We start from the raw sequence: 23,298 nt of genomic DNA, 5'->3' as shown, positions 1-23,298 counted from the left end.
GAGTTCATAACCCGACTATATAAAATAACCTATAAATACAAAGATATCCAGTACGTAACTATGCCTCTCTTATTCGCCCGCCTTATTTGCAAAAGGCGGCGTGTTATTTTCGAATTCAGCTAGAAACATGATAACGCCTTTGTTTGTTTTTGTAATTACAGCAGAGTTTATAGTTATCGCAGACAATTATATTTCACTTTTTACATTCATTCAACATATATGATGTTATCGCTACGCCCAACAATAATTGCGCATTATAAAATTCGTATTATGCAACCCGATTCGGGAGGCATGAGTCGTAATTCAGTTAATACCGACGAAAACAAAATGTTATACTCGGTCGTGTAGCATCTACTAAACAGGCCAACAGAATCACGTACTTACTTGTACATACATACATACATACTTCGACTTGTATTTAAAATAGAATCTACCTTAAAATAACATTAAAATAAGAACATGAATAATATGTAACTTAAATATCTATGTGTTATTCGAATTTTTTAGACCTTCCAAAATTAATTTGATTCGTAATAAAATTAAACAAAAAGTTGCCAATTTTTTTTAAGTAAATAGTGGGTATAATGTTATTTAAAATTAAAAGTGTAGCGGCTATATTGTGATAACTACCAGCGTGTTAGAAAAAAATAATTTTCCTGTTCACGGGTGTCTTGTTAACGATATTCTACCGCAAAACAGCAGTACTTTGTATTATTGTATTCCGGTTTGAAGGACGAGTGAGCCAGTGTAATTACAGGCACAACGGACATAACATCTTAGTTCGATGAAGCGATGGTTAACATTTCTTACAATTACTATGTCTAAAATTTGTTGGCGTTGGTGGCCACTTACCATCAGGTGTCCCATATGCTCGTCTGCCTACCTACTATGTATATACTATAAAAATAAATAAAATTACTCGCAATGAAATAACTTAGACCTTATAACTTCACTCGTTTCGATATTAATTGGCTAAAATCAGCCAGGTTCTCGATCTTTCTAAGTGCAACTAAATCAAAACGTCCAGAAAGACAAGCTATCAAAATATTCTTTAGGAATACACCTCACCATAAAAGCGAACGAAAGTAATATTTGTTGTATTATTATTAAAATTCTCCCACGCAACGAATTATTACCGTACAAAGTACGCAGTTGTCTTTCTCGTTTATAGGACGTTCGATTACGAAAGAGTGAGATGGAAGAATTTAAAATAGGAATCAGCTGTTAGCCGGGTGAGTGTTTTTTCAACCCACTTTAGGAACAGGTTGAGAGATTGTTTATAGTGTAAGAACTTGAGGGAATAATTGAATAATACAAATAAATAAATATAAATGTACTTTTTACATTTGTTAAATTCCTCGTATAAATTGAATGTTTTCTTATTATTTATTGACAAATTTTTCGAAGGTAGTAGAAAATATTACTAGCTCTCAAGTACGAGAATTATTGCAAAACACGACCGCTTACTAAATAATTTATAAGCAGATATATCCTTCAGACTATTCAAGATAAATGTGTTGAATCGGTGTTTATACTTGAGCCGTTTTGCATTTCCTCGTCTTGTCTATCACCGTTTCTAAAAATAACAGATTATGTATTGTAAATATTATTAGAACGAAGTTTTTTTTTAATTTTTTTTTTCGATACCGACATGCGGGCGGGCCTATTTTTTATGATTATATAGCATTTGAGATTAATTTTATATTTCAGTTTTGAATGGTAAGTAAGTAACAAGATTTCGCTAGACACACACATCGCGCGCGTGTTAAGGTAGATGTAAGGTATAAAAAATAGTCTATCCTAACTATCTCCTTGTGCTTCAAACTTGCTTCATACCAAGCTTTATCAAAATCAGTTATGTAATTTAGCCGTAAAAATGTAACAGACATTTAGACAGACAGTTACTTTTACGTTTATAATATTAGTACAGATGTACTTACTATCTTCTAACAAACATATGTAATATACATGGGAATATATTTTATTTACTATGAATAATTTACTAGCTTCGCTCGCGGCTTTGCCACGTGTGAGGGGATGGGTTATGTACGTGTTATGTTTTAAGTCAGGGTATAAGCTATCTCCGTCACGGTAGCATGCGAAAACGATCTCGTGGCGCTCCTCGTTAAGACGGAAAGGGTACCGCTGGTTTTTTAGTGGGTATTCCGATGTTCGGGGCGCACTCGGCGCCTCGGACACCGGCGAGCCCCACATACCCCCCGATGTTGCCGTGGGGGAAACGCGTAATGCGTTTTTCCAGCTTTAAAAAAAGGTTAAGAGCTATCTATATCAAATTTCATTAAAATTCGTTCATAAGTTTTTGCGTGAAAGAGTAACAAATATCCATTCACCCTCATAAACTTTCGCATTTAAAATATTATTACTTTCTACTAAGTTCTAATTCACATAAAGGCGACTATTCCCCTAATGTTCCACTCTTGCTCCACCTTTGGGGGATTTTTTTTTATTTAAACGACACCGAAATAACCTTTTCAATAAAAATAATACTCAAAAATCTGTTCACAATGGAACAAAATATTTAAATATTTTGTTTTTATTGAGCCAGATCGTTACTGATCATAATCTTTGCCAATGTCATATTATGTGTATTAATCAAAGTCAATAGTTGTTAATATATGTTGTTTTTATTTATAATACGGTTATATTCGCCTCCCTGACTATATCTATGCAGCTGAGCGTCCGGGAAACGGTTTTTTTTTTAAAGCAACCTGACAGTGATTTTTTTTAAAGTGTGCTGTTCGAGATATTAATTATAAATATTAATAAAAAAGTCAGATAAAAATAAATATTAATTTAAATTATATAGTCTGGATTTTCTTTATCTGGAGAAAACAGAAATATAATAATTGAGTTAAATAAAAATTGAGCAAGCGGTAAATTAATAAAATAGTATTCTTTTTTTTTACTGTTAGATCTTGGTGCAAGGTCTATCTGTATAGGTCCCACCCTCCTATCCTAAACGAATATTGATCATGTTTGAAGACCCAGTGTATATAGTCTATAAAATATATTATGTACATACATTTATAAAAATATTAAAGATAATGTTTCTTTATTTATATTGTATATGTTTTGTTTCTAAACCATAAATATTTTTGTTCAAGAATGTTCTTCATATTATAGAAGTCAGTTTAAAAAAAATATAATAGTTATTATGATACAAATTAATACGCAATATAGCATACCACATTATTTTATAAAAAAGCAATTTTACACACATAAACTATTAATACAAGTTAAAAACAAAGAGCTGGCGGCCTGGCGCTTACTTAGCCCCAAGGCTGAGTCTAGCGGTGTTGTGGGAGTATTGTCAGCGTCTTGAGTACAATGCCACAGGACAATATTTTAGACGGCGTGTTTTTGCTATAAATTTGTTATCTATAATTTGTTTTAGTTTAGTTTATTTTTATAATATTCCCTCATGAAATATATGCTTATAAAGTAAATTATATTTTATATCACATTAAAAAAATAAAAATTCAAGCAAGATAGCTTTCAAAACATTAAAAACTTGTTTATTAATATTCATATGATTGCATGCTTTATTTATTGAACTTTATCGTTCAAAAACATGTTAATCTTAAAAAATATGTATCGCTGACGAAATATTTTTCGTATTTATTATCGATTCTAATAATAGTACGAAGCGAAACGATTTCTTTGTTTGTAATCGATATACTCTGAAACTAATTAATCGAAATTAACAATTATCTATTAGAAAGCTACTTTACCCAGAAATAGTATAAGCTATATTTTATTTCAGTAACAATAAGATTTTTTAGTTTTTTTTTAGCCGCAGATTTAGCTAGTTTTTCATAAAACAATAAGATTTTTACAGTCATTTCCATTACGTCAACAATGATAACATGAATTTCCATTGATTAATAAGATAATGGCTTACAACAGCACGATAACAGAATTTATACGTTCGACCACTTCCTTTGATAAGAAATTGCAATACTCGAAGAACACTATTGTTCTGAGTAATAATTGTCGCGTCATATGTTTCATAAATTCACCGCGCAACGAAATAAAACAAAAAAGGTATTTGTAATATTTTTTGAGATTTAACATATAATAGCGTGCGCGCGCATTGGTCTTGCACAAATCTCTACTACCAAGTAAAATGTGCATATCTTTACTGGTGGTAGGGCTTTGTGCAAGCTCGTCTGGGTAGGTACCACCCACTCATCAGATATTCTACCGCAAAACAGCAATACTTGATATTGTTGTGTTCCGGTTTGAAGGGTGAGTGAGCCAGTGTAATTACAGGCACAAGGGACATAAAATCTTAGTTCCCAAGGTTGGTGGCGCATTGGATATGTAAGCGATGGTTGACATTTCTTACAATGCCAATGTCTAAGAGCGTTGGTGACCACTTACCATCAGGTGGCCCATATGCTCGTCCGCCTACCTATTCTATAAAAAAAAAAAATCTATAATATAATTCGATTTGTAATGTTCTACAGCTAAACAGCAATACTTATTATTGTTGCGTTGTGGTTTGAGGGATGAGTGAGCCAGTGTAACTACGGGCACAAGGGATATAGCATCCCAGTTCCCAAGACTGGGGGCGCATTGGCGATGTAAGGGATGATACATCATTATTATATTGCCAATGTCTATGAGTGGTTATCACCATTTATCATTAAATGGCCACTATGCCCGATCTGCCTATATCCTATTCCAATCGGAGTAGGATTAGGCAAACAAGCCGTAGATTTACAAATTGCATGCGAATTGCTAATTGTTCTGCTGTATTACGGACTATAAACAGTTCTCGATTAATTTACCTTAATTTATAATACAACACTATTCCACTTAACTAGTTATAACTACATTAATTTAACTTTCGAAGTTTCGATTACAACTTCGCGGAAATTGAAAGCGCCATTTATTCGCGAATCCATAGTGAATACCATAGATTATTCAAGATCTCGACCAATGATATCGCGTCAACTGATATCAGTTTCAATGATGTTTATTTTGGGTTTAATCCTCTTGTGGTTGGAATAGGCTATTGTATAATAATTAAAAAAAAATATCTCTTTTTCAAGAGATCTGTCTCATGAATGTTTTTTTATATAGTATAGGTTGGCGGACGAGCATATGGGCCACCTAATGGTAAGTGGTCACCAACGCCCATAGACATTGGCATTATAAGAAATGTTAACCATCGCTTACATTGCCAATGCGCCACCAACCTTGGGAACCAAAATGTTATGTCCCTTGTGCCTGTAATTACACTGGCTCACTTACCCTTCAAACCGGAACACAACAATAAAAAGTACTGCTGTTTTGCGATAGAATATCTGATGAGTGGGTGGTACCTACCCAGATCGGCTTGCACAAAGCCCTACCACCAGTAAATGTAAGTGTAGATAAAATAAAACAATTATTATGATTTAGGAATTTATTTATTTCTCTTTAATAAAAACATTCTTTCGTCCATCTGTAAGATTTTTTTCTTTTATTACACGTATACTGACAACACAGCAACTTTTTTAAGTGTTATTTATCTATGGTCTTATTCAAAACTGCCTAGAGGCGATCGTATCATTCACAATATATCATTTAAAATGTTAGTAGTTTGAAAACAACCCTCGGCACAAAAACGATCCTTAAACAAACATAACAAAAAGATCATATTATATAAGCGTATACGTTGTTCGACGAAGTTCATAATAAATAAAATAATTTAATCAAATAGGCTGTTACAAGCATGAATCCATATTTTACAAGGTAAATTCGTTTTAAAGCTCCCACTTGTTTGGAATGTGGATTATATATTAGAGAAACCGCTAATAACGTCAATAATTAATTAATTATCTAATTAATTAAGGGTAAAAAAAGTCTATTTGTCCTAAATCTGGGTGTTTTGTTAATATATATATATATAGATATATATATATATATATATATTTACAAAAGAAAAGTAGAATATGTAGTATATCAGTTGTCTGGTTTCCATAGTTCAAGCTCTGGTTAGTTTGGGATCAGATGGCCGTGTGTGAATAATGTCCCAGGATATTATTATTATTATTATTATGACTACATAGTCGTGTAGCAGATGCCATCAATGTCTGCAGGATCCTCTGAATTTTGGCTTCTAGGGAGCTCAAAACCAGCATCGATTTTCGAGTAACCAAATAAGAACTGCGCAGCGCCAAACGTGGTTACACAACGGGAGCATGGAACACCAAATTCATGATTGAAGGAATAGAACTTGTTTCACAAAGCGCTCAGCGTCTATATCACGCTATTCTATCGGTTATTTAATTTTGATTTTTTCCTGGGGAAGAAGCGTCGAAAGTCGTGATTCGCGGAGTCTTTTTTAAATACTTTAAAAGGTAATATTTTATACATCTTGTTATTTATTCTATGTAATAAAATTGTTCATTTAAATGATTGGAAGTACGTATAATATTTATTGGGAGTTATTTCAACTATTTTAAAATGGGGGGTAGCATGATTTTACTACTACTTTTTACCGATGGTAGTAATTGTACGAGCAATGTAAAAGCAGTTAAATACAAAAATATTCATGAGTTTCGTATCAGATGACCAGGTATTAGATTCAATACCTGGGCTGCCCAAGCTTTATAGAAGGTTACTACCACACGCCCACACAACAAAATTTAAATCTATATATGCGAAACACCACTCATCACGAGATCTCCTAAACTGTCCGCACGATTGACTTAAAATTTGTCACAGTTACTCCTTCCCCGACGTAAACGCTCTCTAAGAACGGATGTTACGCATACCCTATATAAAATACATTTTTCTTCTTATCTACCCGAAGCCGGGACGATTAACTAGTCATGGACACATTTCTAAGTATTAAACCGTAACCGTAACAGCCTGTGAATGTCCCACTGCTGGGCTAAAGGCCTCCTCTCCTCTTTTTGAGGAGAAGGTTTGGAGCTTATTCCACCACGCTGCTCCAATGCGGGTTGGTGGAATACACATGTGGCAGAATTTCAGTGAAATTAGACACATGCAGGTTTCCTCACGATGTTTTCCTTCACCGTAAAGCACGAGATGAATTATAATCACAAATTAAGCACATGAAAATTCAGTGGTGCTTGCCCGGGTTTGAACCCACGATCATCGGTTAAGATTCACATGTTCTTACCACTGGGCCATCTCGGCTTAAAATAAGTATTAAAACGTTAATGTAATTCAAGAAATGCGCGATTCGCTTAACTATCAAGTTTTGCACCGCCCCCACAAATTATGCCGGGCATTCTAGGCCTATAGGGAAATCCCCTGCTCATAACCCCACATAAAGAATCGGTATATATAGTGACCGTGCGAATATTACACGCAACGTAGTAAAGCAAGTTGTGAATATTTGATTTGAATTGCCATACGATTTATAAAACAAACATTTCGAACACCATATCTAGAATGTTTAATAGTTTTAAAAATCTTGGTTTCTCATCGTCCGTCTTCTTGGTAACTATTTTATCTTTGTTCCTCTGGTTGGTATTATCTGAAAACAGTATAATATTGATTATATAACTGGATGTTTGATTTACTCTTTGAGGTCAGCGTCTGATTTACCGATCGTGTGGTTTGTGTTCTTATCAGAGTGGAGTATTATGGGAGTGGGAATGTCTCCGTAACCATTATGCTAGTCTCATGCTGGTCCTGGGAAAATAGGTCAGGAGGATCATCAAGTAGAAACGCTGTTCGAAGAACTACCAAGCGAGCGTTACTGTTTCGTTCCACCTAACTACAGCAATTACACGATTTGTCTGAACATCTGGTAGCAACAGTATGCCTATTTCTAGTTTTATATTATTATATGCTTATAAGAAATCATTGTACAGTAACAGCCTGTGAATGTCCCACTGCTGAGCTAAGGCCTCCTCTCCCTGTTTGAGGAGCAGGTTCGGAGCTTATTCCACCACGCTGTTCTAATGCGGGTTGTTGGAATACACATGTGGCAGAATTTCAGTGAAATTCGACACATGCAGGTTTCCTCACGATGTTTTCCTTCATCGTCACACACATGAAAATTCAGAAGTGCTTGCCCGGGTTTGAACCCACGATCATCGGTTACGATTGATTTTTACCACTAGGCCATCTCGGCCAGAAATAATTCTCGTTAATTAATTTAAACAGCGTCATCTAGTGACAATAATTGGAATTTCATACAAATCACAGATAACATAACAACACTCATACTAGGCACACTGTTATATATATTTTTATAACGGTCAGAATAAATTTCAAACATTATTATAGAAATGATCTTATAATGTGCAAGCCGTCTATTATTAATTTCTACTTTTATTTTGATCTCTTATTAGAATGTAAACTTCTACCAGCAGACATATTGCGGTCAAAAAAGGTTTTAGCAAGTAAACATAACAGGTAAATACTAAGAACATTCGATCCTACTCACCAGTTCTTTCAGGGTTGATGTGGAAGCGCTCTATGGCCAGCAGCTGCTCTTCGCTGAGCACAGCAGATGTGTCAAGAAACACATGGATACTGTACTCCGATATTGTATGTGACCAGGCACCGAATACTCCTATTCCTGGAGAGTTTAACTAATCTTTAATAAAAAATACAAGTCTTCTTCTTATCTCTACTTCCAGCAGCAGGAGTTAACATAGATAAACAACTTTGACCTTAAATTATGAAACATCATCGGTCAACCCCTAAAGCAATCTATATATGTCATGCACGATTATTATTAATGAAAAAAAAAAAAAACATTTTGAATATCGGAAAGTTATTATCGGAACATTTTACTGGTGGTAGGGCTTTGTGTGAGCTCGTCTGGATACCACCCACTCATCAGATATTCTAACGCAAAACAGCAGTAATTGGTATTGTTGTGTTTCATAACAAAACATAACATCTTTGTTCCCAAAGTTAGTGGTGCATTGGCATTGTAAGCGAAGGTTAACATTTCTTACAATGCCAATGTCTATGGGCATTGGTGACCACTTACTATCAGGTGGCCCCTATGCTCGTCCGCCTTCCTATTCAATAGAAATGGTAAAAGTAGTTAAGTAGAATAGCATAGTATTAAACTGAAGTAACAGCCTGTTATTGTCCCACTGCTGGACTAAGGCCTCCTTTCCCTTTTGAGGAGGTTTGGAACTCATTCCACCACACTTCTCCAATGCAGGTTTGTGGAATACACATGTGGCAGAATTTCAGTAAAATTTGACACATGCAGGTTTCTTCACTATGTTTTTCATCACCATCAAGCATGAAATGAATTATAAACACAAATTCAGCACATGAAAATTCAGTGGTGTGTGCCCATGTTTAAACTCAGGACCATCGGTTAAGATTCACGCATTCTGACCACTTTCTTGGCTTAAACTAAATACCGTAACACCGTAACAGCCTGTGAATGTCCCACTGCTGGGCTAAAGGCCTCCTCTCCTCTTTTTGAGGAAGGTTTGGAGCTTATTCCACCACGCTGCTCCAATGCAGGTTGGTAGAATACACATGTGGCAGAATTTCAGTGAAATTAGACACATGCAGGTTTCCTCACGATGTTTTCCTTCACCGTAAAGCACAAGATGAATTATAATCACAAATTAAGCACATGAAAATTCAGTGGTGCTTGCCCGGGTTTGAACCCACGATCATCGGTTAAGATTCACGCACTCTTACCACAGGGCCATCTCGGCTTTTTTTTTTTAACTAACTATACATTATATTATTTTTAATTTACCAATGGGCCGTGGAAATTCAAATGGTATATTAACCAATTCAGGTCCACATGTCGCTGAGCTGAAATTATTCTTATCCACTTCATAACTCGGCCTGAAAATACAAAATTTTATATAATTTTATTGTCTATGCCTTATTTATTATTATTTTTTTCTTTTTTATTTTAGCGACTTTTTCCTACAGACGCACATCAGTCCCATTGTCCATTCTACATATTTATAACATTACTTATTATTTATTGCTATTTGATAAAATTCTAGGAGCATCCTAGCAGATTCTGATAAAGGATCTGATAGAATACTCTGAACTATTCCAATTTTATTGGTAAATGTAAAATGATCTTGTACAATTTTATTATAAAATGATCATTTTTAGGATTGGAAGTAACAGATTTATAACATGTTTTTATTGATTATTGTATTAAGTTATAAAAAATTTTTAATTAAATGTATATGGATTTTTTTTATTTTTTTCTAACATTATGAATCTAAAAACCAGCAAAACTATTCGCTTTGATTTTTTAGAGTTGAATAAATAAAATGTAAAAACCTTTTGTTATTTATAATTACCTGACGGTATCCGATACGTAAAGGTCTGCGTCACCAGTGAGAGACGTTAATTCTATTAATAAAGGCCCTGTGTGACCCAGCTGCCAATAAGAAAAATTTCCAGCACCAACGATACCAACCACAGTGTCTAGTAGAATTTTATCTGGTTCAATTTGCACATATCCCGACAAAAGTGATGATAACGTAGAAATACTGATAATACCTAGCAACACTAATATAAATTCCCTTCTCATCGCTTTTTAATTAAATTAGGATTTCTATATTAATCCCTAGTTTACTAGTAGTAAACTTCAACTTGACAATATTTATGAATTTCTTTGACGTTTAAATGTGACACAATCGTTCACGTTTAAAAAGTTATCAAAACAAAACATATTTACACCGTTTTACATAAAACCTAACTTAGTCTAAAAAGGATCAATGAAATTATGCATGTAAAAAGAAGTATGTTACTAGTGCGCGCTATGTGAGAATCAAAATAGTCCCAATTGGGACGTTTTGTGAAAGTGTACTGTGTAGCAATTATAACATCTAAAATAAATGAAAAATTTTACTAGTGGCTTTGTACAAGCTCGTCTGGATAGGTGCCACCCTCTGTTCATTGTTGTGTTCTGGTTTTAATGTGAATGAGCCAATGTATTTACAGGCACAAGGGACACAACATCTTAGTTCCCAAGGTTGGTGGCGCATTGGCGATGGTTAATATTTCTTACAATGCCAATGTCTATGGGCGTTGATGATCAGGTGGCCCATATGCTCGTCCGCCTACCTATACTACAAAAAAAGCTTTCACATTTAAATTTAATTATTATACTAAGTATGCGACAAGTTGCAATTGTAGTATCCTCACACAGATGACTACTTCGAATTGACACTATTCAATTAAAAATGAAACAAAATTATATTTCAATTGATTTTTATTCAACTACAAAATCTTTATTAGTAATAAATACTACAAAATAAGCATTTGAACACATTTCTTTGTGAAATTATAATAGAAAAAATTATAACAACAGATCAATTTCCTTAATTTATTCTTTCCTTATAGTATTTTGCACAATACACACAATTTTCAACAATAACAACTTTATGAAACATAATTATTATGACATGTGTCAATAAAAAAAAAAAAGGGACAACAGAACAGTTAAGTTATACCAAACAGCCTATAATTATTCCGCTGCTGGACAAATATTCAGGCAAATTCTTCAGCTCTTAATAGGGGATGGACCGACTTGGGTACCAAGATTTCCTCACAGGCCGGCAACCAACTTGCAAGGTGGTGGTAGACGTGAGGTGGTGGTTATAAAAAAGCTTATTTCACCATACTGCTTTAGTTCGAGTTGTAGAATACACAGTGGAATATTATATGACACATGCAGGTGTTCCCATGTTCTCCATCATTTGTTGTTTGATTATTGACTAGAACGAACACAAAATCTTTGTTACTGATTCACATGTTCTAACAGTGGGTCAAAATGATGAATAAAATACAATAACACTTTTAACAATGTAATGAGATTCATTTATCTTAATATTATTTTTAAATTAAATAATGCAATATATCAGTAAATTACAATAGAATATAAGGGTTATTTTTTGTAAATATTTAAATGCAATGCATCTCATCTGGTTCGATACTCGATACCATCCCTACTCATCACATATTCCGCTGACAAATACCAATACTTGGTATAATATTGTTGTGTTCCGGTTTAGAGGGTAAGTGATTTCTTCATTGACACAGCTCACAAGTTAAATATAATTAAAGCAGTTGGTGCACTCCTACACATCAAATCATTTCTTAGTCACAAATACAATACGTACATATTATCCACTACTACATTTCAAAGTCTTTCAGTTAATTTCTAAAGGGCTAATTGAATATATAATCGTACAATAATAATAGCAAAACCCGGCAAACATTGTCTGGTCTGTCTATATATACCACTGTCGATGTGATGCTGCAGTGTCTAGTGGTGAGTTATCTAGCAATAAAGTGGATAGTATAAAAACGATGAATAAATACATTGTTAAATGTCACGGTGATCGGTCAAATGGGTCCAAGTGTTTTAATGTTTCATCTCAAACATATATACTAAGGCCATTATATATAAGATTGTACAAAAGGGAGATATTCATACTAAGCAACCTTTGGATGATTAATTCCAACACATATATATATATCAACCACAGGAGATAAAAACAAATAAACGACCTCGACCTTCTTGCTCACTCATTATCCACTCTCAGGACTAGCGATTTCACGGGCTTTCCGAGGCACACACACACCCTTCCAACTTCCAGGCTCCGGGCTGCTACTGAGAATTTTCGACTGATTGACCCAATAACTTTTTATTGGCCCGACCCAGGGTTTGAACCTGGGAGCTCGGGATCTGCACCCTCATATCTAGCCAGTAGATCATCGAGGCAGTCATAAAAAAGGATCGCATAGACTATGAAGACATTTTAATAACACATTTAAATAGCTTACTACCTAGGAACTAGTAAAAATTAACTTTTTATATGGGCCTGGTCTAACGTCTGCTGTAGTCTATTCGGTTTTCTTGACAGACTTCAAATTCGCTAACTTCTCTTTGGACTCTTGATAAATCCCGTCAAGGTCGAAGGCTGCTTTCACATTGTCTTTCGAAAACAGGAATCTGAAAGTTAACAGGACTTAAATCATTGTAATAAGACATATTATCCTGTGAAAGATTACATATATGTAGTTCATTTCAATGGCAGGAGGGATACAGATAAATAAATGATCTCAAATTGACATGACATTACTGGTAGAGACCGAAATTATCTGTGGTATTCTTGGTGGATTCTTGATAAATGGCATTTTGAATATTTATCTTCTGCCAATATTTAATTTATTAATATTTTTAATATTAATATATATCTTTTTTTGTTATTTTTTCATCTGCAATCAGGCCTTGGACTACATGCGGATAGTTGGTGCGATAGTTGGCGTGACGAATGAGCCCTCCATCAAGAGCACTTCCCGTGTTATGAGGGTGCTACACCCTCTCGTGCAGCTGTAGTACATCAAGCCTCTTCAGGCGCCTAAGATGTATTTGGCTTTTAAGTTGGTTTGCCAATTGAGTTGTGGCCAATATATATAGGTTTTGTTTCTTTACTTACTTTTGTAACTTCCCAGATGAGTCTGCATGCGGTCTCCTCATTTTCTCTTTACCATCACTCAACAGCAGTACAGTCGGTAGCTGACGGCTTGTCGGACCGTCTTGTATTCTGTACTTCGCTGCTGCTTCTGGGTATCTGTGAAATATTACCTTCTAGATTTTAAACAACTTCAAAAAAGGAGTTTGGATTATCAGAGTTGAGTTAATCTTAGAAGCCTAAACCTAACTGTGAAGCCGAAAGTGCTGGTAGAGCACTAAGTTTTCATGTACTCATCTCATGATTATTAATAATCTCGAGAAGGAAAACATTATTAGGATATATTGTATTTCATCAGATATATACAGATATACACTTTCAAAAATAAAGATCAAGGAGACAGGAGGCCTTTGACCGGCAGTGGGTCATGTACTGGTTATTAGCTTCTTTTAACTCAGTTAAATTATTGTTTATTGTGATAGAAAGTACCTAATAATATGTACACTTATAAACAGTGAATATATAGTTGTATATTTATATTTCTATCTTAGAGAGACGAGTATCGATCATATTAATATACTCGTAGTGCCCCTTGGAACATCCCCTAGAATAATAGTATATATATAATTATTGTACTTTAATATAGGTATAAATTAATGACAAACCTTCCAATATCAAGCTTTCCAAATTTAAAGTTTTCAAGATTATAACTAGCAGAGAGTTCTGCAAAAACTGGTGCAAAGTTAACACAGGCGGGGTGCCACGCAGCGTACAGACAGACTAGCCATGTGATATTCTTGTGATGTTTTAACTCTTCCTCAAGCACTTGATGTCCTCGGAAGTATATGACATGCTCAGGACCCGTGTAAGTCGGTTCAGGCAGGATCAGAGACACCAAAATGAGAATAGCCCCATATGGAAGACCATATCTGAAAATGAAGGTTTATTTTTTTTTATTATTTTATTAATTGGTAGTACATAGGGTGGGATTTTTGCTAATATTACTTTCCATAACATATATTACGGTTTAATACTGGTAACATATTTATGAATGGTGGCAGGTTCTAATTTAGGTACATAAGATATTTTAAAAATCATGTCCACACAGCAAGCAGTGGTGTCGCAAAATATTATAGTGAGTAAGTGTTTGTAACATTTTAAACATATAAAAATACAATTTAGCTTATCTCCCTCCTATAACTATTGTTATGTGAAAGATTCATATCAATTGGATTAGTAGTTTTTGCTTGAATTCGGAAAAAATATGCTAGTTAACTATTGAAATAAGAGATTTGTTTACCATTTTTTTCAATAGTGGCCATGTATTTATTGTAGCTTTCTTAATTATTAGTAAATTTGTAAAAATGAAAATGAATATTATCTATATTATATTTTATATTCAAATATTTCATATGATATTAATATACCAACCTCGGGTCGGCGTATAACCAAAGTATTAAATTGGCAATCTTTGTGTAGACAAAGGAGGATGAAAGATAATTGACCATAGTAACACTGCCCGCCTTCCTTGTCCTCAGCATCACGACAATAATCAAGAAGAACAGGATTTCCGTTTCTCGGCTATCTAATTCACAATCAGAATCGGGAAATAAATAACCACATATCATATTAGTTCTCTTAGATATCACGTACGAAATGCTGAGTATAATGTTAACCCAGTAATATGGTTTCAGTAATTGTCTTAAATCTTTGTTAAAGGACATATTTTATGTGGTTTTTAGATTATAAATAGGATTGGAAATTTTTAACTCGTAACATACGAGCAAATTAACACAATGTCAACTTGACACTCAGACCTTTTTCATATTTCACGCAAAAGCGTAAAATGTGCAGCCTTGTCATTCGAAGACTAATCATCTAAAATGTAATCTATAAATATTAACCTTGATTTACATTAAAGATTTTAGGTATAATATGTTGAAAAATAAATGATGAAGGCATATAAACAGCATGGAATATGGTTTACTGAGTTTTTCCGTTGTAAGTTTTACATTTAATTACTACTGTGGATGATAAAGCGGATATGAATTAAAATCTAGAGCTTTTCAAAGTTTAATAACAAGTGTTCCCAAACTATATAAACATAACAAATATTATAATATATTTACATAAGTATTTTTTCTTTTTATCAGCTCGTAATTACTAAAAATTTTATCTAAATCTTTGTTGTGGTATTGTTTATTGCGTATATATATATTTAAATGTATATACTCAAAGTATAACACGAAAATTGCTATACAATAGCTAATCTAGTCATAGAATATTTGGAAATAATTTCGTTGATCAACTAATATTTATTTATAATAGTTAAAATTATAAATTAATTGAACATTTTGAAATATTTAAAATTACTTAAATAGAAAGACGATAAAATAAAATAATCTTAAAGAAACTCATTAGTTACTTTTGTTCTCAAATAAAATACATAATTAACTATATTAAATAGTGCTTTCCAATCACAGGAACTTTGACATTGTATAGACGTGATATCGAAGGTGGTCATGAATAATCTGTGGTATTCGTTATAGACCCGTGAAAAGTAGCGTTTTAAATGTTAGCCATTATCAGACCATTGGAAAAGTTTTAAAATAAATATGTTTAAAAATTAAAATAATTATTTAAACGGAATAATGTTGTATCATAACTGTATGTATATTCATCCAGAACAATTTGCAGTGCACAATATAGCAGAGCTATTATATTGCAAGTCGCATGGTATATGTAAATCTAAGATATTCCGTAACAGCCTGTGAATGTCCCACTGCTGGGCTAAAGGCCTCCTCTCCACTTTTTGAGGAGAAGGTTTGGAGCTTATTCCACCACGCTGCTCCAATGCGGGTTGGTGGAATACACATGTGGCAGAATTTCAGTAAATAAAATTAGACACATGCAGGTTTCCTCACGATGTTTTCCTTCACCGCAAAGCACAAGATGAATTATAATCACAAATTAAGCACATGAAAATTTAGTGGTGCTTGCCCGGGTTTGAACCTCTTTGAATCTAAGATATAGAAACGAAGAATAAGTAGAGATTTTTATTGAATGGAATAGGTTATGTAGTTTGATTCATTCGTCTTGCATGTAAATCCACGCCATCATTTAATTATATTTCTTATAGACTTTTAAAGCTAGCTTGTCAATTAGAATCTCGAGGAAATAAAACAAAAACCTCACCTGAATATTAATAATGTATTTATTACATTTTATTGATTACAAAAATTTTACAATTACTTAGAACATTTAAAAATTATAATTACTTAAATTTGTCTATGAATATAGACAACTTATTCTATTTGGTATTTGGCACCAATCAAAAATTTTTACTGGAATAAAAAAAATGCATTAGTATTCAGAATATAATTTTATATTAAGCTGAACAGTATGTTTGTTTGTTTGAAATTCGATTTGAAAACAACTTTTTGTATCTACTACCTATAATATTTATTGAGAAAGGAAAGACAGACTGCAACACAAGGGGCGGAGCAGTTACTTTTAACGCGAGTGAACCCAGTCTAATAATTTAATTAGCATCATTTGTTCCTAATACATTTTTGTAAAAAAATTGAATAAATTACGGAATCAAATTTATTGAAAGAACATAATATAATTATTTTAAAGTTTCTAAATTGACACAGCACCATTTCAAATTATTGTCTATGGAAAATTTTCAAAGTTTTTGAGTTGTCGCTATTGGGAAAAACTTTTCTTTTTTTATTTTGACCAACAAGTGATTATCTGGATTATGAACTTTATCCATATGTTTCTTTAATTCATGGTTCCTAACAAAACTCGCGTGACACTCAGTACATTGGAGACGAGAACCTCTGTTGTGCCTGCGTTTCGCGTGTTCTGATCTTCGAGACGACGATATAAACTTTTCACCGCAATCCTGACACTCGTATGGCCTTTCGCCCGTATGCCTTCTTCTATGGTACACGGCCGCCATTTTGGATACTAATTTCGCGCCACAAATATCGCATTCGAAATTCCTGACGCGCGTGTGCACAACCGAATGTTCAGCTAAACGCGCTGGAGTGTAGAAACGCTTCCCGCACCATTGACACTGGTGCGGTCTTATGTCCATATGTATCCATAGAATGTGGTTTTTTAACTGCGGACGTGAATGATACGTTTTATTACAATAGTCACAAGTGAACGTAGCGGGATCTCGAATGTTCGATCTTTTATTTCTCGGTATCGTTTTCAAGTCTGGTTTTGCGTTCGGTTCGCATTTCGACCTGTGTTCTCTGTAACAACCACGGTTCGCGAACTGTGCGCCACAAGCCCGGCACGTCCTCACTGCGTGCATTTGTGAATGCACTTCGAACGATCCGGGCCTCTGGAACGTTCTCCCGCAATCAGCGCACGTCAGTACACCCGGTCCATGACATTTCTTAATGTGTCTCTTCCGTTCCAGCTCACTTTTGAACAGCATCGGGCATTCGGTACACAAAAACATGTCGGTCTTGTGAATTTTGGACATATGTTCGTGCATCTCCTTCCCTCTTATCACCATCGCGCCACAGAGCCAGCACGCCTCTTTCTGACCGCTATTACGCAAGTGCATGTTTAAATAATACGGACTAAGGAAACTTTTGCCACAATCCGTGCAGCTACACGACGGTCCAGTCCTGGGGTGTCTCGGGTGCCTCGGCTTCCTCTCTATTAAAATCTTCCTCGCTACGAATCTATTCGTCAGATGGTTCAACAAGTCTTTTGCGTTACCCTCGAAGTTACTGACCGTATGAATTAGTAAGTTATTACGTACGATAGCGTAAATCGATTTTTGGGATGTGATCAAAGTTGGGACAGTTTGAAGCGATTCTATACAGTTTGTCCATAGTTTTTCGGACTTTCGTACAAACACTCTGAACTCGTACGAGGCAATCGCAACCCTCGTGCAATCAGAACAAAAACCCTTTGGGAATAAATATTCCTCTTGCGGCTGGAACAAAAGAAAAAATATTTTAATGTAAAATCGTAAAAATGCAAGAAAACTTACAATTTTATAAAAAAACAATATATTTATTCCAATTAGTGATTCATATAATTCCACATGACTCTTAGCGTAATATTGAGGGTTTACTCGAGCTCGACGGTAGAACAAAAAAATGTTAACACATGACGTCATTTAGTAAACCACCTTGCGCGGCGCGGTCAAATGCACTCAAAACCTTTACCACATAACACGACCTTAGTCAAGCAATAGGACATATTACATAAAATTTTATAATTCATGATTAATAAACTACAAAGTTACTTGTCGGTTTTTCCCCGTAGAATCTTTATTTTGAAACCAGTGGCTTTACATTAAGTTTAATCATGTAAAATGAAGTGACAAATAAAGTTGTATGGAAGCGTATTTGAATAAAGTGTATTTTTATTTTATCCCTACTACATATAAATGTACCAACCTCTTTAAATATCCTTAATTTAATTGACGCTCATCAAATGCGCCGATTTGTAATGTTTTTTTAGTTCAAACGGCCTAACGAACCTAGCCTCGCATTGGTCACAACCGTGCGCCATCTCCTTACTCCTGTGTCTTCTCTTGATGTGATCCAACCTTCTAGAAGCCGACAGGAACCTGTCACCACATACCCCGCATTCGTAAGGCTTTTCCCCAGAATGTATTCTCTGGTGCATATTGAAACCGAGTTCTGTGAGCATTTTCGCACCGCAGAAACATTGGTAGACTTTTCTTTCTGTTTTGTGGATTAGTTCATGAGCCTTGTGATGATTTTTCGTCGAACTACGTTTCCCGCATATTTGACAAACATACGGCAGAACGTTCAAATGTTTCTGAACGATGTGAACCTTCAACGATGGCTTCTTCGTGTATATATTACCACATTCGTCGCATTCATATATACCTTCCGTTGTGTGTTTAGAGCCGTCGCAGATTTTTCTGTGGTGCGTGTAACATTTTCTATTTTCAAAACTAGCGTTACAGGACGAGCAATTGAATAGCGTGTGCGTGTACATATGTGCACGGAGAGATCTCTCGTTTTTGAATCCATTCTTACACGTTTTACATTGATATGAGCCATCGCCGTGTAATAATATCTTGTGTTTTTCCAATTCGAGTTGTTCATCGAATAATTTCTCGCAGATATCGCAATTCAGTACAAACTTAGCGTGAACTCTGTTCAAATGTCTAGCCAAACGTTCCCTCGGCAAAATCTTACCGCAGAGAGTGCAAGCGCGTTTTTTCGTACTCAGTAAATGACGGTTCAAGAAATACGGAACCGTGAAATCTTTGCCACAATCCTTACACATATAAATGTTACTTATATCATTTTTTTTGTATTTAGATCTAGTTTTTTTCTTTGAACCGATGAGTGTATTAAGTCTATCCACAGCATCTGTTGTGTGTTTATTTTCAATGTTGTCTCTTATCAAAGTGTTAAAGCCTATGAAAATGGTTTTATCTTTGTTTGTTGGCTGAATTTTCGTTTTAGACAGTAATAGTGTTGTTTTCATCCAATTTCTGTTCGATTCGAGACATAGCTGTCTGAACTGCCACCCAGAGATGGCGCTGTTCGTGCAGTTGCAGCACAGGCCCGCGGGTAGTTCGATTTCCTCCTCGACCTGAAACCATGCGAGCAATCAGTCTTCTTTTCTTCATGATCTTTGATTCTATTATTTGTCTTAAATTCTTCCACTTGTGGTTTGTTTATTGTTAAATAATAACGGAATAGTTTGCCATTTTACGCTTAATTTTGTTTGCTTTTACGATTAAAATACTCCTTAAATATAGCCCACCAAATGAAACACGTAACTTTTAAATATATTACTTACTAGAAAACGATACAATTTGTTAATTATATCAAATTATAAAGCTGTTTTTGGCTGCAAGATGAGCCAAGGCGACAGACCACACCATTTTCCATTTTGTAAAAACTCATATACTTCTAATGTATAAAAATTTCGGTAATCCCCCAGAATTTCTCGATCCATCTGACGCATCAATAAAATAATATTAATTCAATATCTTTATTTGTAGTAAGAGTACTTTTATTATGAAGAACACTGTTATTTAAATACTATATTATGTGTTTATGGTATATAAATAAATTTATTCAAGATTTCTTCAATGACTAGCATTGCCAATAGCTAAGGGTCAAGTCACCTTGTATATAAATAATAATAATCTTTGAATTTCATCCAAAGAGATCTTATATATTTCCTCATTTCAAGTGCTAGCTTGATGGGTCTATCTGATCAACAGATCATTCTTATCGTGATGCCTTATGCTATTTGTTTCTTCTTCTCTTTCATTCTGCTCGAACTCTATTTGTATCTTCAATTACTCCCGTCTTATATGTCATCCACATAGTCTTATCAATTTTTTTTTATTATTCCACTTGCCTTATTATATTACAACTTTTCTTGTATTATTATAATTTTTAAGTCGAGCCCATTTCATTAAACTATGTGACCGAAGTATCATTACAAGACATATACTATTACAGCGTATACTATTTACAAAGCCATGTAACATTAAAAGAAAAAATATATAGTAATCGGACTTTATACATATATTTTTAACTATGTAAACACTAAACATTTTTTTTATCCTATGTGACTGAAGTTTTCAGTATCTATATATCTTATAGTCAAACTTTTAGTATAAACATCTACAATTCTTTTATACATTTATTTGATTCACCACTGTACACTTTGAACATGACCGATGGGTTTGGTATTGTTATGGTCTGGTGTTTCCTACTATGATGTAACAGTCCACGGTACGAACCGAATTTATCATGACAAACTTTACATTCGTATTGCGATAATGAGCTGTCGCCTTCGTCGTTATGAACCGCTTTTAAATGCTTCTTCAATCTGTAAGGCAGCCGAAATTTCGCTGGACACAAATGACAAGCTTGCTTCAATATTATACCTGAGCTTTTATGTACTTTACGTATGTGTTCCGATCGTCTGGACGAAGCAGAAAACGATTCTCCGCAAGTATCACACGCGTACGGTCTCTCTCCAGTGTGGAGGCGCAAATGTTGAATATATCCTAGTCGAGTCTTGAGAACAATACTACAATGCTGACATGTGTACGATGGGTCTGTTTCGTGTTTCTTAACATGCTGTGTCATATGCGCTGCCGCCAGGAACTTCCCACAGTACACACAAGGTCGATGCGTGTTCTTCATGTGAACTATTTGTATATGTGCAGCTACAAACTTTTTGCCAGCAAACTTCTTCCCGCAGTGATCACATATGCATTCCTTAGCCGCACTCCCGCGGAGACCTACTTTAATATTTTTCTTGCTGTTTTCATTCATTACATCTACTGTAACTTTATTCTTTGTGTGATGTGTGTCTTCTCTATTTTTATCTAAATTGCAACATTCCTTCACGTGGTGCACATAGCATGTTTGATTGCGGAACATCTTGTCACAACTCGGACAACTTTTTGGTCTGTGTACAGAGACGTGCGCATGATATGCATTCGACGATTGAAAATTCCGTCCACATTCAATACATGTACACGCACCACGAGTGTGTGCCTTCGTTAAATGTCTAATATATTGATTATGAGAATATAGCAGTGCTGGACATTTTTTGCAATCATAAGGATTCTTTTTATGTACATCTAACATGTGCGATACCAAATCATTACGTAACATGATTTCCGAGCAAATATGGCATGCCCGTTTCATATCTGTTGATTCTTTCAAGTGGTGACTTAATTGATGGCTATACTGAAATTCCTTTCCACAGTTCGGACATTTGCAAAATGATAAATTATTATCTTTTTTATTCACAATCGTTTTAGGTTTAACATGCGCAGTTAACCTTTGAGCAGCTGAATTTGTACCGAATGAATCTTCTGACATATCATCATTAATGATAATCATTTGACTTTGATCAATTATGGCAAACATTGTTTTGATTTTATCATTACATTGTCCCGGTAAATTCTGTAAGAGCTGAATAGTTAAGTCCCATTGCTTGATTGCATGGTGACACAGTGTTCTGAATTCGGCGGCATTTAATGCACATTTTGAGCATTCTGGACATATTCCCGCTGGCAGGTCTCCATCTGTATCCAGCTGCATCTGTAATCACCGTTCTAGTCAAAAGGCCACAATTTTTTTAATATCTTTTGTTTTCATGTCTTAGATATTTATACCTTATTTTATACTGCAGCATCATTTCGCTTATAATATAGTATAGTTGTACAATAGTTTTAAACATTATTTTTTTTCTTATTAATTAATCTCTTTTGACACTAGATGTCGCTGTTAATGTTTGACAGAGATTGCGTATTATTTTTGCAATTATAATAAAATAAAAAAGCACATAAAACCATATATATAAAGTTTATATTATTCAAATATTTAACAATCTTTTTATAAGTGTATAGCACTTAAAAATAAAAATTAACTTATATGCTAATAAATCGCAGACCGCCATTTTGGTAAAACGAAACACAAAAGCGTTCCGTTATCCGCAGAAGTACTTATAAATATTATGATGGCATGTAAACATACCTGGATTCCAGTAACAGTCTCCAGAAGTTCAGAAAGCGTTACAGGTTTTTCACCATCCATTATAACCGTGTCGCTTAAGTGTACTTGTCCTTCTGTTGTATCCCCCATACATATTCGGCACCTATTTACACCGTCACCGCGAACTACATGTGATACCAGGGCCTTTACATCCACTTGACGTGACATTGTGGTTGAATTCATTTCACTCAAATTGGTTTCTTAATTTTTCAGTTTCCAATATAATTCGTGAGAAATTACACATGCGGTAACCAATTCGGCAGGACAAGCGAAATATAAAATATAAATCATAATTGTCAATTGTCAAAATCAAACTTTTTCAT

General features: G+C 34.5%; 3 protein-coding genes and 1 long non-coding RNA gene across 4 annotated transcripts; 1 reads left to right on the top strand and 3 right to left on the bottom strand.

Annotated features, from left to right (window-relative positions):
* The first annotated feature begins 5,730 nt into the window (after window positions 1–5,730).
* LOC126779717 (uncharacterized) lies at window positions 5,731–6,127 on the top strand. The gene is made up of 2 exons (XR_007670385.1): window positions 5,731–5,894; window positions 5,953–6,127. It is a non-coding gene; the product is annotated as an uncharacterized LOC126779717 (long non-coding RNA).
* On the bottom strand, window positions 5,911–10,592 carry LOC126779653 (UPF0669 protein C6orf120 homolog). Its single transcript, XM_050503806.1, has 4 exons — window positions 10,299–10,592; window positions 9,731–9,822; window positions 8,438–8,572; window positions 5,911–7,519 (listed from the first exon to the last, which is right to left on the bottom strand). Exons 1-4 carry the CDS (start codon window positions 10,529–10,531, stop codon window positions 7,401–7,403), a joined length of 579 nt encoding a protein of 192 aa, XP_050359763.1. The 5' UTR covers window positions 10,532–10,592; the 3' UTR covers window positions 5,911–7,400.
* A 723-nt stretch (window positions 10,593–11,315) lies between these two features.
* LOC126779634 (thioredoxin-related transmembrane protein 2 homolog) lies at window positions 11,316–15,221 on the bottom strand. Its single transcript, XM_050503786.1, has 4 exons — window positions 14,856–15,221; window positions 14,090–14,353; window positions 13,449–13,583; window positions 11,316–12,961 (listed from the first exon to the last, which is right to left on the bottom strand). Exons 1-4 carry the CDS (start codon window positions 15,146–15,148, stop codon window positions 12,853–12,855), a joined length of 801 nt encoding a protein of 266 aa, XP_050359743.1. The 5' UTR covers window positions 15,149–15,221; the 3' UTR covers window positions 11,316–12,852.
* Window positions 15,222–16,753: 1,532 nt separating this feature from the next.
* Window positions 16,754–23,256, bottom strand: LOC126779707 (zinc finger protein 546-like). The gene is made up of 5 exons (XM_050503868.1): window positions 22,958–23,256; window positions 21,118–22,522; window positions 21,084–21,085; window positions 18,939–20,036; window positions 16,754–18,390 (listed from the first exon to the last, which is right to left on the bottom strand). The coding sequence occupies exons 1-5, from the start codon at window positions 23,156–23,158 to the stop codon at window positions 17,113–17,115; spliced, it is 3,984 nt and encodes a 1,327-aa protein (XP_050359825.1). The 5' UTR covers window positions 23,159–23,256; the 3' UTR covers window positions 16,754–17,112.
* Window positions 23,257–23,298: the final 42 nt, after the last annotated feature.

This window comes from Nymphalis io, chromosome 29, assembly GCF_905147045.1.
Source record: "Nymphalis io chromosome 29, ilAglIoxx1.1, whole genome shotgun sequence".
NCBI lineage: Eukaryota > Metazoa > Arthropoda > Insecta > Lepidoptera > Nymphalidae > Nymphalis > Nymphalis io.
The sequence above is the reverse complement of the archived record's forward strand: the minus strand, read 5'-3'. Positions and strand labels throughout refer to the sequence as shown.